This window comes from Apteryx rowi, unplaced genomic scaffold (assembly GCF_003343035.1).
Source record: "Apteryx rowi isolate R43461 unplaced genomic scaffold, aptRow1 scaffold_294, whole genome shotgun sequence".
In the NCBI taxonomy this organism is placed as follows: domain Eukaryota; kingdom Metazoa; phylum Chordata; class Aves; order Apterygiformes; family Apterygidae; genus Apteryx; species Apteryx rowi.
In genome coordinates, this window is record NW_020449352.1 from 605,253 (window position 1) to 620,791 (window position 15,539).

At 37.8% G+C, this 15,539-nt stretch overlaps 1 protein-coding gene across 4 annotated transcripts; it reads right to left on the minus strand.

Annotated features, from left to right (window-relative positions):
- Positions 1 to 773: 773 nt before the first annotated feature.
- Positions 774 to 15,255, minus strand: CCDC82 (coiled-coil domain containing 82). 4 transcript variants are annotated; one of them, XM_026069394.1, is made up of 8 exons: positions 15,155 to 15,255; positions 14,002 to 14,554; positions 13,284 to 13,350; positions 11,865 to 11,957; positions 9,628 to 9,752; positions 8,624 to 8,794; positions 2,573 to 2,758; positions 774 to 2,012 (listed from the first exon to the last, which is right to left on the minus strand). In XM_026069394.1, the coding sequence occupies exons 2-8, from the start codon at positions 14,545 to 14,547 to the stop codon at positions 1,947 to 1,949; spliced, it is 1,254 nt and encodes a 417-aa protein (XP_025925179.1). In that variant the 5' UTR covers positions 14,548 to 14,554; positions 15,155 to 15,255; the 3' UTR covers positions 774 to 1,946. The 4 variants fall into 4 exon arrangements, with proteins under 4 accessions (XP_025925179.1, XP_025925175.1, XP_025925177.1 ...); XM_026069390.1 differs by having other exon boundaries at positions 13,116 to 13,350; XM_026069392.1 differs by lacking the exon at positions 15,155 to 15,255 and adding an exon at positions 14,668 to 15,089 and having other exon boundaries at positions 13,116 to 13,350.
- Positions 15,256 to 15,539: the final 284 nt, after the last annotated feature.

Sequence of the window (15,539 nt, forward strand, 5' to 3'; positions counted from 1 at the left end):
GAGAGTACACCATTATGTGGTACGAAACCCATTCATTTCAAAACTGTTTTCATTTGCAAGAATAAAGTTACACCAAACAAAATTGTTATTTTAGTACTCCAGGGAAGCCAACAAGGATATAGTATGATATAGAGATTCTGTTAACCAAAAGAAGTGGGGCATGAATGGCCTCAGCTTTCCTAAGGGTGATGTGCTTGAGACTGATTTCTGAGTACATTTAAGTTGAAGGATGTGTGTCCACCAATATTCCCAAAAGAACAGAGATGATGAAGGAAAAAGAATAGAAAACAGAGTTACTTGCAGCTTTGGTAACCAGGGAGATAGGTATACATAAAATTTTAGGATATTTACATATCTAACTGACAGTTAAGGTATGGAAATAGTGTCTTTAATTTAAGTTTACATGAGCGCAAGCCTCAATCTGTTTACTGTGATTTTTCATCCTTGTTTGAAAATCTTGTGTATATAATAAAAAAAATTGTATTTAATAAAAAGGAGGACAGATAATGTTAGCTCACCCTAGTATCTTAAAAATCTACTGCTGAATTTCAACCTCTTAAAAATAGAGTAGTTCATTTCTTACAGTGAAAGCTGACACATAGGTAGTGAATGACAAATCTAAATTACAGCTCTGATAGAAAAAAGCCAACAGAATTTCACCATTACACAGTACATCCGGCAGTAGCTGCCTAGCCAACCAGCACACAATGTCTGTTCCTGGTAGGGTGGCATAATGAACATGGGGAGTTCTTATGGACAAATCAGTAAGAAAACAGACTTCAATAGTTTTATTTCTCAAAGAGCAATTTCTAAAAATCTAGAGTGTTAACAATATTTTCCCTTTTACCAAGTTGCTCAGCCACAAAAGACTAGTAAATGTACGTGGGTACAGCAGGAGGTAAGAACAGTTCCGGACTGTATTCAAAACCCTGTGCCCCATATCTTCACCTAGGTTCCAATTAATTTTATATATAGCACAAAAAATTACTTAACTCTTCCTAACTCTTCCAAAAGCTACCTCCCTGCCCTGCAAAACTCTGATTTTAAATTCATGCAACTCAGGTAGGCTGTGCATCACGATCCTGAGCAACTCCTACTTTCTGTTGTCAAGATACACTGGAAGAATTCCTGCTTATCTTGCATGGCTACATTATTCCATTCTCTTAATTCTTCCCTTACTGCAAGTTGTTGCCAGAATGTTTGCAGAACACAGTTCGATGTTTAAAATCCCAGTAAGTTGCCCCAGTTGCTTATCAGAGACAGCACAGTAGGCTCAAGTATTCATCTGGATGGCTAAGCCAGACTCGGTCTGTATGATGCTTAGAATGTGACTCATCACCTGCTCTCTAGAGAAGGGGAAAGACTATTTGTGCTGCAAATGTAGTCAGGACTGCAGAGTATTTCCTCTGTTGCCTTGCAACAGTCTATATTGATTCCTAAAGGGGAAATAAGGCTTTGCACTTGGGTCCTTTTTATCATAACCATCATTCTAAATGCCTGGACTTGCTTGCAAATTTGTAACATGCAACGGGGAAGATAAGATGCAAGTCAGATGTTCTTGTATAATGTAGTTTTATGGTTCCRAATATTCCTACTTCAAAAGGTCTCAGCATCTTCCTTCTCTGCAATGCAGCTCAACATATTAGGCAGAAGTTTTATTTCACAGATAAACAGATATTTAGATGCTATTTTTAAGTAAAAAAGGAAAGTTAAAGTGACATATGCATTAAGACTAGAAGAACTGATTCAGTAAAACTTCAAGTTAATATTGACGAACGTGAAAAAAGAGATACAGCATATTCTTAAACAGTAATTTACAAACATACATATTTAAGTATAATACAGCCTAAAAGGAATCTTGAAGATCAAGCAGGGACACTGTGCATGCAGATAAAATGGGCCATTCAAATTTTTACAAAACCTCTTCCAAAGGGCTGCGTCACTACTCAATCCATTTTCTCTTCTTGGAAACTATCTGCATCATTCATGCAGTTTTCAAGATCATCATATCTCTGCAAATAAAATAAATCCTGTATTATTTCATCTAGGTTTAATAATGGAACTGCTTTTAGTGTTTTTGATACATAAACAGTAATGCCAACAACAGTTCAGAAGCAAGGATATGTGAAAGCTTGCTAAATGCAACTGTACTCCATGTTATCTTAAAGTAGTTCGTGAAGTGTTTTTGAGTAAGTCAAAACACTTGAATGTAAACTGCACAGTAAAACATTCTTGCTGTGCCTCATGTTAAGTTTTTCCGATTGTCATTAAGTTACAGGTTGCGTTTGTCATGTTGCTGCTTTCAAATGGGACAGCAGCCTGCCTGCCACAGCCCAGAAGTTGTGCAGCTGCATAAAAGCCTAATGTCGTAAGTCAATAAACTTTATGGGAAAACATTGGCATACCCCTGTTTGAGGGACTAGGCCAGCATAGCTGGATAAATGGTTAAACTAAGTTATTATTATCAAAACCTAACAATTCAAAACTGATTGATCAATAAAACCAGAAATTTTATCTCAGTCAGCTTCCTTTTATCTACTGCAAAAGGATACATCAAATAACTCAGTCATACCTTCTGAATCCATCCACTGCCTTCCAACTGGCTGAAAAGCCGCTCTACTGTGTCTTTGACAGGTTCATCCTCAACACCATCCAACTGGGCCATAGAGCTGCAATCCACATACAACTTGTATTTGAAGTGCTTCAAATTATGATAAACTCTTGTACGATTTGCACATACTGTGCCAACCTTCAAAACCTAGACCAAAGTGAACAAATCATTTTCTTAGAACAGTGATTATCCTGACAATCTAAAGAATGGCTGAAGTCACTCTAGTAAGATTTTTTGAATAATCAAATAAACAGAATGACACTACATGCATAAAAAACGGAGTAAAAGCATGTAGTTTTCACAGTCATGGCAGAACTATTTTTGAACAAGCAGACAGCCRGCAAGTCTATGCAATGGCAGCTTATCAGCACTGTTTTCTTGCAAAACCTGTACACAGCTATGTTTATAACTGGTAGTCTTTCATCTTTGCAATCTCCTGGTGGAGCTTTGTAACAAAATCACTAGCATTTTAGAAAACCAGCACACTGTGAAAGCAGAGGAAGAGAAACTTTTTGATTAACTTTTGTTTTACATGTAATACTTTTACATGTAATACTAGGGACATAAAACATCAACTCTAGCTTTTTGTAGACTAAATAATATACAGTCTGGCTTTAATAAAAATAAAAGGTGAAAACACAGGTTTTATACAATGCAAATGTTAGTCTGTAGCAGTCTGGGAAGTACAGCTAGTCAATAATGCTGCAGAAACCAAAGCTTCTGCATCTCCCAGTTATTACCAGTTTTAATTCCACAACCTTCATGCAGAAGACAGAACTGTTTTATTTAACAGTTTTCTTTATAGCAGTGTTTATAGATAAAGAAATGGTAAAAACACATGTAAATACACAACTGGAGCGTGAATTAGAGTAGATACATAATCAGCAGTAACATTAAATACAGGCAAGTATTTGGACATATTTTAAACTCAGATTTTATAGAAAGATTCATGCAGTGAAGGTCTTTACCTTAAAATACTTAATAATATATTGGTTACAAGAATCTTCTGCAATCTTAAGTCTTCACTAAGAATATGTGAAATTGGGGATGTGGGGAGGGAAATGGAGCCAAAGYTCATCTGTACTTAAGGACATCTTGCATTTCACAGAAATAAATTTTGTGCCATTTCCACAAGAGAAGAAGTTTAAGTACATACAATGGCAAATCAGAAGAGGAATCCATCCCCTGTAAATGACCCAGAGGTGCAATGATTACTACTTCAACCCATAGACACAATAAAGCCTATCAGGTAAGAAATTTATGTCTGGCTGGTTTTCAGAGGTCAGGTTTTCTCCTCCCTTCCTCCTACCCCCAAAAGCAACAAAATTAGTGTATCTGCATAAAGAAATTCAGCTCTTGATATACACAGGAAAAACTGATTTAGTGTTATAAAAAACCCCTTATCCTTCAAGGGCAGCATCATTTTGGATTGAGTTGTTTTTGTGAGTAACAGGCAGGTGAGTGACTAAAGATCAAAGTTCCTTGATCAGTAATGTAGGCTGTGGTTTGATTGCTATTTTAGATTTAACTAACCATATTATATGCTTACCCATAGTATATATTGCAAGATTTTCTCTTCTGAACCACAGTGGTGGTACCTTTTATTTCTGCCACGGGTAATAATCTGAATAATCTTTTAAACTATGAGCAGGTTACATTTTAATCAATGCTTATACCCCAAATTTTCTGTAAGCTTGTAATGCATGACCAAATGTTTGCATCAGTAAGCAGTCCCAAAAAACATGTGACCTACTTGTACAACCTAGCGCTAGCAGTATCTATTTTCTTGGCAATGACCATAACAGAAAAACGTACTTAGTTTACAAAGGAATTCTGATCAATTCTTAAATATATTAACCAGTAGATAGCTGATACAAACAGGTGTAATATCATCGAAGTCAATGGAAACACACTCACTTAAAAAAAACTTTTAATCAAACTGACAGCAAATGGCTATTAATTGAAAGTTAAATTGGCTTGAAATCAAAAGTTGCTACTACTATTGTTCAACTCTCTAATGATTACATGTATGTATCTAAATGCAGCCCCGTTTTGTAACTCGCACCAAAACGGAAAAGCTAAGGCTTATGATTGGCACTATAGGTACTTCGGAGGTGCAAGACCTACCAACCAATGCATAACCTTGATTTATTCATGTTTCCAGAAGTACCGTTTCAAATACAGAAAGAATCAAGAACTGAACTGTGGTGTTTCATAGAACATTTGAGAACTTAAGTATGCCAAGCAATGAGGTGTGCTATTTGGAACATTATTTGACCTAACATAGGAGCTACCATTCTGCATCAGACTTAAAAGTCTGCCTGGCTCAGTTCTTCCCTTTGAAAATAGCCAGCAGGAGATACTTAGGAAATAAGTACAAGAAGCAGGACAAACACAGAATGATCATGACATTACTAGCACTCAACAGTTAAAACATTCTGTATCATCCTGGCTATCATGTTCCACAGCATGGAAGAAGCTTCTCCAAGAACCCGTCTAAGCTGTTTTGGGACCCACTTCTACTTTTGGCTTCTGAAGTATCCTGTGGCAATGAGTTTCATCGTTTATTTATGGACTAGGTGTAAAGAGTTTCCAGATTGGAAAAGTGCCAGAGGAAAACAGTTAAATACCATATAATCTTATTATGTATTGTACTTTTAAAGCAAGAAAGATTGTCTAAAAATACAACACTATTTCAGAATGCAGCTTTGGAAAGAATCTCAGTACTGTACTCATTCTAATTTTTTCCCTTCACATTTCTCAGTGACTGTATCCTAATGCTTAACTTATCTACTCAAGCTGGCCACACCAGCCAAAGTTGTGTTAAATCACTTCATGTGGAATGCAGGAGCATAGCTTGACAGTAGTACAAAACGTAATGACTGAATTCATGTCCTTTAAGCATAGATAGAAGGGGAAATAGAAAACCAAGACTGAGAATAGAAAACACAGTCCACAGTACAGGTGACAGGCACAGGAAAGTGTATGGACACCTATAACTGAACTGCTCAGTTCTCTCTGACCATGGAGGGATCAGAATCGGCGGCTGCACACAAAACAATCATTGGAAACCTAAGCAAAACTGGAACAGCTGTTTCTCTTCAGGCCTACTAGCAAAGCAGAATACCGCAGAGATGAGAGAAAAGGAAAACTTTAGGCAGAAGAGCATTGGAGGTCTGTTTTTGCTCTCTTCCCATCTACTTCTCTCGGGTATTTTCAAATAAAACTTGAGAAAGAGTCCAGCCATGTATTTCCATTCAATCTAGTTTGTCAGTGCTGAACTGTCTTCTCTTTCAGTTAATTATTTTCTGGAAGTGCCAGTTTCATGTAGCTCCACTTACCCTTTTTTTTCCTTTTTTCTCAATTTGAAGCACAAGTTGATCAATGCATCACCAGCAGAACTTCAAAGACTACTTGAGAACAGTACCTTTAGCTGGCTAAATTACAGGTCATTACAGGAATATGAACATCACATAAGAAAGCCAGTACTAAATATTACTTCAGAGTGCTCCCTCCTCTGGGTCTGTTCTACAGCCTCAATATTGAGCATGCACATAGCTGGCATCCCACCRGATGCTGGGGTACACAGGGTAAAAAAAGCTCATCTTCTACTGAGAGGATAAAAACGAACTAGTGAGTTACTTCAAAATTCAACAGGACATTTCAAGACTTTTTCAGAGTGCAAAATAGCCAGTGCTTTATGTGGGACAAAATTTGAATAATGAGTGGATTGTTGCTGTTGTTTCTGGGGTTAAACTACCGGTAGCTGTATATTTGAAATGAAGGTCTCTAAATCTTAAGAACACCCAAGGTCTTAAAATTCAAGATCTTCAGAAGTCTCAGTTATGAAATAAAACAAAACTGACTGCTCATTCATCTAAAATGACTGCCTACTGCAACATTACTTAACAACCCAAAAGACTTCTCATTCAGAAAAAATAATTCAATTCACAACTGACTGAGAGAAGGATGCAAGATTATCTAAACGGATATGTTTTCCAATTTGGACAAGCTGTTCTGATAATGCAGCAATGAAAAAAAGGCCCTAATAGAACATATTGTAATAGGTAGGAAAAAGTCTTCTCAAAAGGAGATTAACAATTTCCAGTGTCAATGCAACTGAGATCTCAAGATACTTTGTCCTGGGTGCACGGCTACATGGGAAATAACACATGAAAATGACTAAGGATGGAAGCAGTAAATCCTGACAAGGTTACACTGGGACTATTAGAACGACAATGGCATTACTATGCTTAATCTAGGGCAAACGAGAACAGATGAAGTGCACACAGAGGCTCCAAAAGCTAAAGCAGTAGGCACAGAATTAGAACAAAACTTATTTGCAGCAAGGTAGAAAACACAATCATTCAATGGAGATGATGGTCCATTAAACAGAAGGTTACTTCTGCAACACTTCTGAAAGCTGATCAATGCAAGGCTCCTGCTGGGAAAGCCTTAAGGGCATTATAGGCACACACAAAGGTGAAGGGCTTTCCAGTGATGTAATTTAAATGAAAAGGCATTCTGATATTTAGAAATAGGGGACTGGAGCATCTCTCTTATGAGGAAAGACTGAGAGAGCTGGGCCTGTTTAGCTTGGAGAAGAGAAGGCTGAGAGGAGATCTTATCAACGTGTACAAGTATCTGAAGGGAGGGTGTCAAGAGGATGGGACCAGACTCTTTTCAGTGGTGCCCAGCGACAGGACAAGAGGCAAYGGGCACAAACTGAAACACAGCAAGTTCCATCTGAACAGGAGGAAAAACTTCTTCACTGTGAGGGTGACAGAGCACTGGAACAGGTTGCCCAGAGAGGTTGTGGAGTCTCCTTCTCTGGAGATATTCAAAACCCGCCTGGACGCRATCCTGTGCAATGTGCTTTAGGTGACCCTGCTTGAGCAGGGGTGTTGGACTAGATGATCTCCTGAGGTCCCTTCCAACCTCAACCGTTCTGTGATTCTGTGAAAATATATAAACCTAAAGCAAATATTATTCCTGATTTAAAGCATCARACTCCTGGCACAAGGAGATAGGATCTATTTAAGACTGAAAAAAAAAAGTCATAGCTTTTCTCAGGTATTTGGTGAAAACCAAGAATGCCAGGCATGTTCAGAGCATCATTCAGTTTCTTTAGTATGACAGCTGGTTTTGCTAAGATATTAATGTCCTCTATTAATGTTCTCTGACAAAAATCCTACTTTATAAGTAACTGCTGAGTGCTTGTATTAGAAGTTAAGTTAGTACGTGAATCTTCATGTGTGCTGTTAGCCTGGTTGACACATATTTCAGACTGCCTCCTCATGCACCTCAAAGGACAAGCATGCTGAGTCACGTATGTGTGTAGGATGCTATTTATGTAAAGAGTTTCCTTCTTACCCTTGATGAGAGTCAGACTGAAGATTTGAAACAGAAAAAAAATTGAGGCAAATATCAATTTTCATTTGAAGTCAATAGTTATCAATGAACCCCATCACATTTTTGAAACCCTTTATCTTTTCTTATCATAAGGTTCAGCTCATGGTTGGATATACTTGCTACCACTCCCCGCAGTGCAAGTACATGTGCTGTAACAGGTACTAACATTAAGTAGCAAGAGTGAGGAGGAAACAGCACCCCAATCATTGTGATGAAGGCAAAAAGAAAGGCCATAGAAACACATCAAATTTATTTTTTTGATAAATGTTAGGTTTATTATAGGATACTTTTCACAATCTCTTCTCCAGGGGATAAGGGGAAGGCGGGGGAACACCTCTATTCTTCCTTCTATATTTCACAGAAACTTCCTTCATAACCTACTCCCTAGCCAAATCAAAGACTATACTCCTCAAAACTGCAAAATGGTCCTCATATTTGAAAACTGAATAGGAATTCAGATGCAGAAGTATAGTAACTTAACACTTGCTTCTAATATTATAGATATTAGATTTGTTGACAAAATTTCTATTCTTTGTATGATTTTCTGTAACACTAGACAAAGTTTAAAAATAATTATATAGGGTGCTTGTCTGAAGTTACCTGTTTGTCATGTGACATGAAGTCATCTGCTTCCAAAGTTCTACTATTATAAAGCTTTCCAGACAGCAACACATCAAACTTACAATACCGATTCAATTCACAGGCCTGACAAGACATACTTTTTGGGTTTTTCATGATTATGCGAACATCTGGGTAACAATCCACACGCTCCTGAAAAATAAATTTCAAGTAACATTAAATAATCTCCATAGTTAAAGAGAGACAAATGTCTGAACAAGCTGCTAAGCACGCTTCATTCCCACAAAATTAGTACAACAGAGACCAGAAGGAATCAAATCTAAAGKCTTTCAGAATTCAGTTGTGAATTCAGCTTTTCAGTCACCTTCCAACAGTGCACCCAGTTCTACTTCATTTAATTTATTCATTCTTCTCCAGAACTAAAAAATGATTCCTGCATCCAGGCACTTCCTTTTCTTTTATTTCTTTCTTTTTTTGGCAACTTTTATCAGTTGGTCTACTTCACATAAATATACATCTCTGCCCTCGCCATACTGCATTATTAGAGTGATCCTTAGATCACCACAGCTAAAACACTAATACTATTCTATTAATTCACATACAATGACTAGATTACTGTATATTGTCTTCATATTTTTGAGGTTGTAGAAGGTTCATTATAACATACTGATTTATCTTTTTTTTTTTGGGGGGGGGGGAAGCAATTTTCTTAGAAAAGTCACAAAAAATTCTCAAAAACACCTCTACTGAAGTTAGCAGGAGAAGCATTTGGGTAACTGAGAAAAGAATCTCAGTTACCTGAATGTTTATCTGATTATAATCACACAAAATACTTCTTATATTTGTAAGTATAAGAACAAGTTACATAAGGTAAAGAGCAATGAGTCTGTATTAAAAAAAAAAAAGGATATGTAATTATGGTGATTATTGTACCTTTACTGAGAATTAGGGAAGAGCATGGAAATATCTGTCAGCAACAGCATGATCTAGAGTACACTTCACTGATTAAAGCAGAAGCTACATACCTTATATCGATCTTTCCAGCGACTTCTAGATATTAAGTTCTCAAGACGAGGTTGAATGAAGCGATCATCCAAATAATGAAGTGAGGTTAACATATCTTGTGCATACTTCTTTTGTCTTGTTCCATCTGTTCAGTGAGAATCATTACTGTTTTGCTGACCATCTTAGATTGTACATGTTTCTTCAAAAACATTTTCAGGGGCATTATGATTCTAAATATGAAGAACTATGAATGACTTTAATAGGTTATTATTGAATACATTCATTTAAATGATCCATACATCTTTAATAAACGGATATATTTAAAAGTCTGTATTGCAAGAGATACATGAACTCTACGATCAAGGTCAAAGTGAAAAGCTGTCACCCCAAATGCAGAACCATTCGCTCAATCTCATTCAAAATCATGGAAAAGAAAAAAAAAAGTTCTTGCTTTTTGTCCAGTTTATAAAGGGTGTTTACATAAGGTAAAGGTACAAGGTAGGAGGTTGTAATCAATGAAAACAAACTGTTCTGAGCTGCTTTCCAGCAGAAATTTTGACAACTCTTTTCTCTTTCTTCACTTGTAAGGAACACAGAGACTAAAGTTTGAACTTCAGCAGCACCATTAGATGCAAACAGTTAGGCAGCATAAATACTTCCAAATACACAAGCAAAAGAAATAAATGAGTATGAAGATGACTAAAATTACCACTATTCCACAATTGTCTCCCAAATATGTGCTGGACTCCTGGAGTTAAACAGGGGTTTCACAGGTTTAGGCTGATTCTCATCAATATGTACTGTCCAGGGCTTCAGCATGTACAGACATGCAAATTAAGTCAGTTACCTTCCCTAGTCTTTTAGCAATGCTGTTATCAAAGAAACAAAAACAAGGACCACTAGCGACTGGTCCAGCTTTCTATATAAAAACAGCTACTTGTAACTACCATAATTACAATCTTTTTTTTTTCCCCCCCAAATATACCTTGCACACACAATTTCAGTAAGAGCCAGCTACAGTGAAAGGTTGAGGAGGCTGTGCTAGACCGTAAACCAATCACAATAAACAAATTCACATAAAACAAATTCACATTAAAAAGCAAGCCTGTACTGTAATGCTAAATTAGTTGCTCTTAATTCAAACTAACAAACAGGTTTACTTGCAGCACTCAGAAAAAAATCCATTCTGTGTTCTGAAAATATGTCACTGTAATGCTAGGTTATGCTCATAGTACATATTATTCTTCAGAAAGATACAATACAACCTCCAACTCACCCTTCTAGCTGATCTACTTCCACCTTGGCAACAAGTTGTCAGTCTTGTATAGCAGATACAATTTGAAATAGGAAAAAGCTATTACAACAGAAATCTAGTCACAAGATTTTATAGCTAAATTTACGTATTACTCTTTATAACCTTGTTTTCACTTGGTAAAACAAAAGAAAGCAAAACAAAACAAAAAACACCTGAAAGAAATAGTAGTGGTAGATGAAAGACATTTTTAACTCCAAGAATACACATTTCAGTAGTAAGAGTTTAAGTCTAGTGTGTACTTCAGTTTCTCCATTCCCCCTTATTTCCTGATAACACCAAAACTTCCTCTCTTTGGCATTCAGCTGACTCCTTCCACAATCTGATACTGACAGTCCCCTCATTAATCCCATCTCTATGGTGCTTCTGAAGCTATGTGTAAAGTTGCCATTCAGCACCGCTAGGTCAAATGCCAAAAAACATCTCCTCAGCAAGAACAAACCAAGGAGTACTGATTGTGGCTGAAATGTATTTGCTTCATCTCAAAGTACGAATGTTCAGAAAACAACAGATTCAGATACGCAGTAATCTTCATAACTAAAATTATTTATTTTACATCAAATTCCTCAGAAAAAGCTATGAGGCATGTGACATTCTGAAAAGTCAGTCAAACTCTGCAAGGCTCTCACTGAGATGCATACTTTGAAAGTAATTGCTCCTTTATCCTGGAACTGTTACTACTGATCAGTAACACAGAAACACTTCCTTAAATCTCAGAGCAAACTCTGGGCTAAAAAGAATCAAGTCCATTTACTTTTTCAAGATTATTCTTCCCATTTCAGATAGATTTTCCCAAGGTTACACAGACAAAACTAAGAACATACCTCAGGAATTTTAACTCACAATCCCATACTCTAATCACAAGGCACATATTTTCCAAGAATAACTGCCTTTGTCCATATAACTTTACGTGCACTATTATATTATTTAATGCAATATACTTACCATATAATGAGTTCAGAAAAGTGTCATCAATTGCATTTATGAGGAAAGCCTTTACTATTCTTTGGAAGTGTACATAATGACCACAGCGTGATACTGGGAAGAAAGCAATAAAGTCAGACAAAAAATGTTAGCAATGGTAAAAGTCCTGTAAAAGAATTACTTTTTTCATTAAATTATTTAAAAGATTTTAAAATTCTAAAATATGAGTTTCAGAATAATTTTAATATACAATACCTAAACCCTTATTTAAGATCCTGCTTTTAAATACTGCTTTTCACTTGAATGATCTTAAAGAATTTCAGCATATCCTAAAGTCACACTCCTTTCGCCAGGAGGAATGCACAATAAAATTTTTTTTACCATCAAACACTAAAAGAAGAGAATAAATTGTTCAAATAACTGCAGGAAATACAGAAAGCCAGAGAAAGCCAGACCTACTTCCCCCCCCCCCCTTTCTTTCAAATAAACACAACTCTATTTGGTTTTACTGTGGAAGAAATACCACAGATACCTGTGACTATATATGCTTCCATTGATCAGTACATTCCTGCTTCTGACCACCAAAGTATGTAAGAAGAGAATTAGTGARAAGTTCCAGTTCAAGCCTCTCTCCTCCATACAGATACCAATTTTCACAAAAGTTGCAGCAACCTGATCATTTTGAAAAAAAAAAACAAAAAACTCTCTCTGTGCAGTTTGGCTGAAATTAGCCAATGGATTCAAAAACTCCCAGAGACCTGTGCTCCTAAATCTCACTTCCATAAAGTGAACATAAATAAAGAAACAAGCCCCATAAAACCCCAACTCAAAACTCATGATAAAGTAAAGAATTATATATCCAACTAAAGTGGCAATGAGAATTTTAGGTCACTCCCCAGAACAGAATTCAGCCAGAATTAACAAAGCTTAAGTGTATCACAAGATAGAGGATGATCGTTTTACATCTCAACAGGAATGATTACATTATGGGTAGCCTACTTCATCCTAAATCAGACCAACTCAAAAATCTGTGTAATATGCTTTTCCCCCCTCGTAAATTATACCCTCCTTTAATAAGACTTATAAGGATTGTAAAAGTTTACTGTGGAAAGCAGAATACTTTCAAGACAAATTAAAGCCCTTCAGGAATTTCTGCTTTTAAGCTACCATAACCTACTACACAGTATTATTTTGTATTTACAATATATAAATATGTTTTACAACAATACAATTGACATTAAAATAAGTGACAATTCAGTATCTTCATCTTACAGTGTGGGACGTAGTATGCCAGCAACTGGCTATTTGATATATCTAGTTCTTTCTGCTGTGGCTGGTTTTCACTCTTTCTGTCTTCTGTGTCATCATCATCTTCCTCTTCATCATCATCATCATCATCAACTATAAAATCTTTCATGCTATCATTGTCAGTTTCACTACCTTCTGTTGGTGTGAGGGGCAAATGAGAGAGCGGTTCCTCTTCTATTTCTACTTCATCATTAGAATCCTAATTGAATTAAAAATTTTTTTCAAAAGTAAATTAAGTATTTTCAGCATGCRCACTTTATATATTAGACAAGATTTTTGACCTTCCTGTTTTGACCATTTGTTCAATCAACAAGAAACAATACAGTTCCAAAATTACATAATTCTGTACTACATGAGGGTTACTTTCAGCTTTAAATCACTCATCTCCATGTACCTTCAGTCTATTGTAGGAATTAAGCTACCTTGAGATCTCTAAGTTACTTCAACAGGTATCTTGCTTCTTGATAAATATCATTTGATAGTTCTTTCACATGTCTCCTCTTTATGGAAAAAGGAAGAAATAATGTTAAGGATGTTTTTCCTTTCTGGCTATGTAGGAAGACAGATACCTGCATTCTAAGCTGCTTAGTCATCTGAATGCCTGAAAGAGCAAATACAAGGAAATTCTTAAATCCCCAGTGATGAAAGTTAAACTCAAGTTAATAGTGTCAGCAGACAGCATTCTTATCATGTTAATATATGAAAATTGTTAAAATATGATGGAATTACTAATTTGCCATGAATAAAAAACAATACAAAATAAAAATCCCACTGACTAGTATCTATTAGCCTTCTTCTTCCCCCACATTCAGTACTTTTACCAAATGAATTTCAAAGATAAAATGCAGACCTCACAACATTCGCTATTACAGGATGTCCGAGTAGCTCTTTGTCTTGCAAGTTCTTTCAATTTTGCTAACACTTGCTGTTTCCTATTAGTAGAAATATTTTCTGCAAGGCAGGTTTTATCAGGTTGCTGTTCTTGAGAACTCTCATCTTCATCCATTATACAGTGGCGTTTAGCAAAAACTTTTCTAACAAGGATATCACTGTCCTCACTTTCATCACTATCATACAGTACAGAAGTGCTTGACCTTTTACGCTTCCCAGGCATGACGTGCTCATCCTCGGCATCCTCTGTTATTGCCTCATTATGGCTTTTCTCTTCAGGATCTGAAGGGCTATTCTTCGCAACAATTTCATCTTTTTCATCTACTTCCTCTTCTGATGTGACAGATCCTTCATCGTCAGAGGTAAATGAGGATTCTTCATCGCTGTCAAACAAGATGATCTCCCTTTTAGTGCGTCTCCAATCAACTCGGGATTTGGATGCCAGTTCTGTTCCTCCTGTTTTCTTCCTTGTTTCATATCTTTTGACAGCTGCTTTTATCTCCATTGGAAAGCTGTGACAATAAACCAAAATATATAAACCAGTAAACCAAGGTATCTATTTTATCATGCCATTCCAAAAAAGTGCAATAGCATGCATTTTTTATTATATACACCTATGACTTACCAGTATTAACAGACACATGCAGAAATCAGCACCAAACAAAACTGAGCATGTATAATTTCAGGAGAGCACACACCTTATCCAAAACACGTATTAAGAGAAGGCATGCTCACCCCCAGCCCAAAAAAACTAGAAAAGTCACAACTGAAGTGCAGCTAAAGACCCCATCATCCCCTCCAACACTGTAAGCTTACACCACGGCAGACAGCTGGACAGACACGGCCCCGCACAGGCAAACCGGGCCTACCCCCGCCTGCCTGTCCCCCCGCAGGGCCCGATGCGGCAGAGGGGCCCTGAGGCGAGCTGTCACGGCCCGACCGGGCGCGGCCTACTCCCGGCTTTCCAGAGCGGGCCAGGCCCGGGCCAGCAGGGCCCACCCCCTCGCTCCGCTGCCAGCCGCTACTGCAGCCATGGCCGCCACGGCGCACACGAAGCCGCCCCCAACCTCCGCCCCGTCCCCCCTCCCACCAGCTCGCGCAGCAGCCGTTACTTTTGCCGTTAACGGCTCCCGCCGTCCCGCGCCAGAGCCGCCGGAGGAAAAGCCACCGCCCCCACGCGTCCCGCGGGCCGCGATTGGCTGCCTTTCCTTGTCACTCAGCCCTGCGCGCGTGTTTACGGAAGTGCTCGCGCGCCGCGGCTGGGAGGCGTCACGTGGTGCGCCCAGCCCCTGCGGGCACTCCAGTCTGCGCGCAGCGCTGGAGATCCTGAGGCTCGTGGTTCGAGTCCTCCCTCCGCCACAGCCCGCCTTCGTACAACGCGCCTCCTTTTCTTCTGTGCCTCAGTTTCCCGTAGAGCAAAGCGATAGGCCACGTCTAGCATGTCCCACGTAGCCTTAGAGCAGGATGGTTCATATGTGATCACATTTTAGCCTAGAT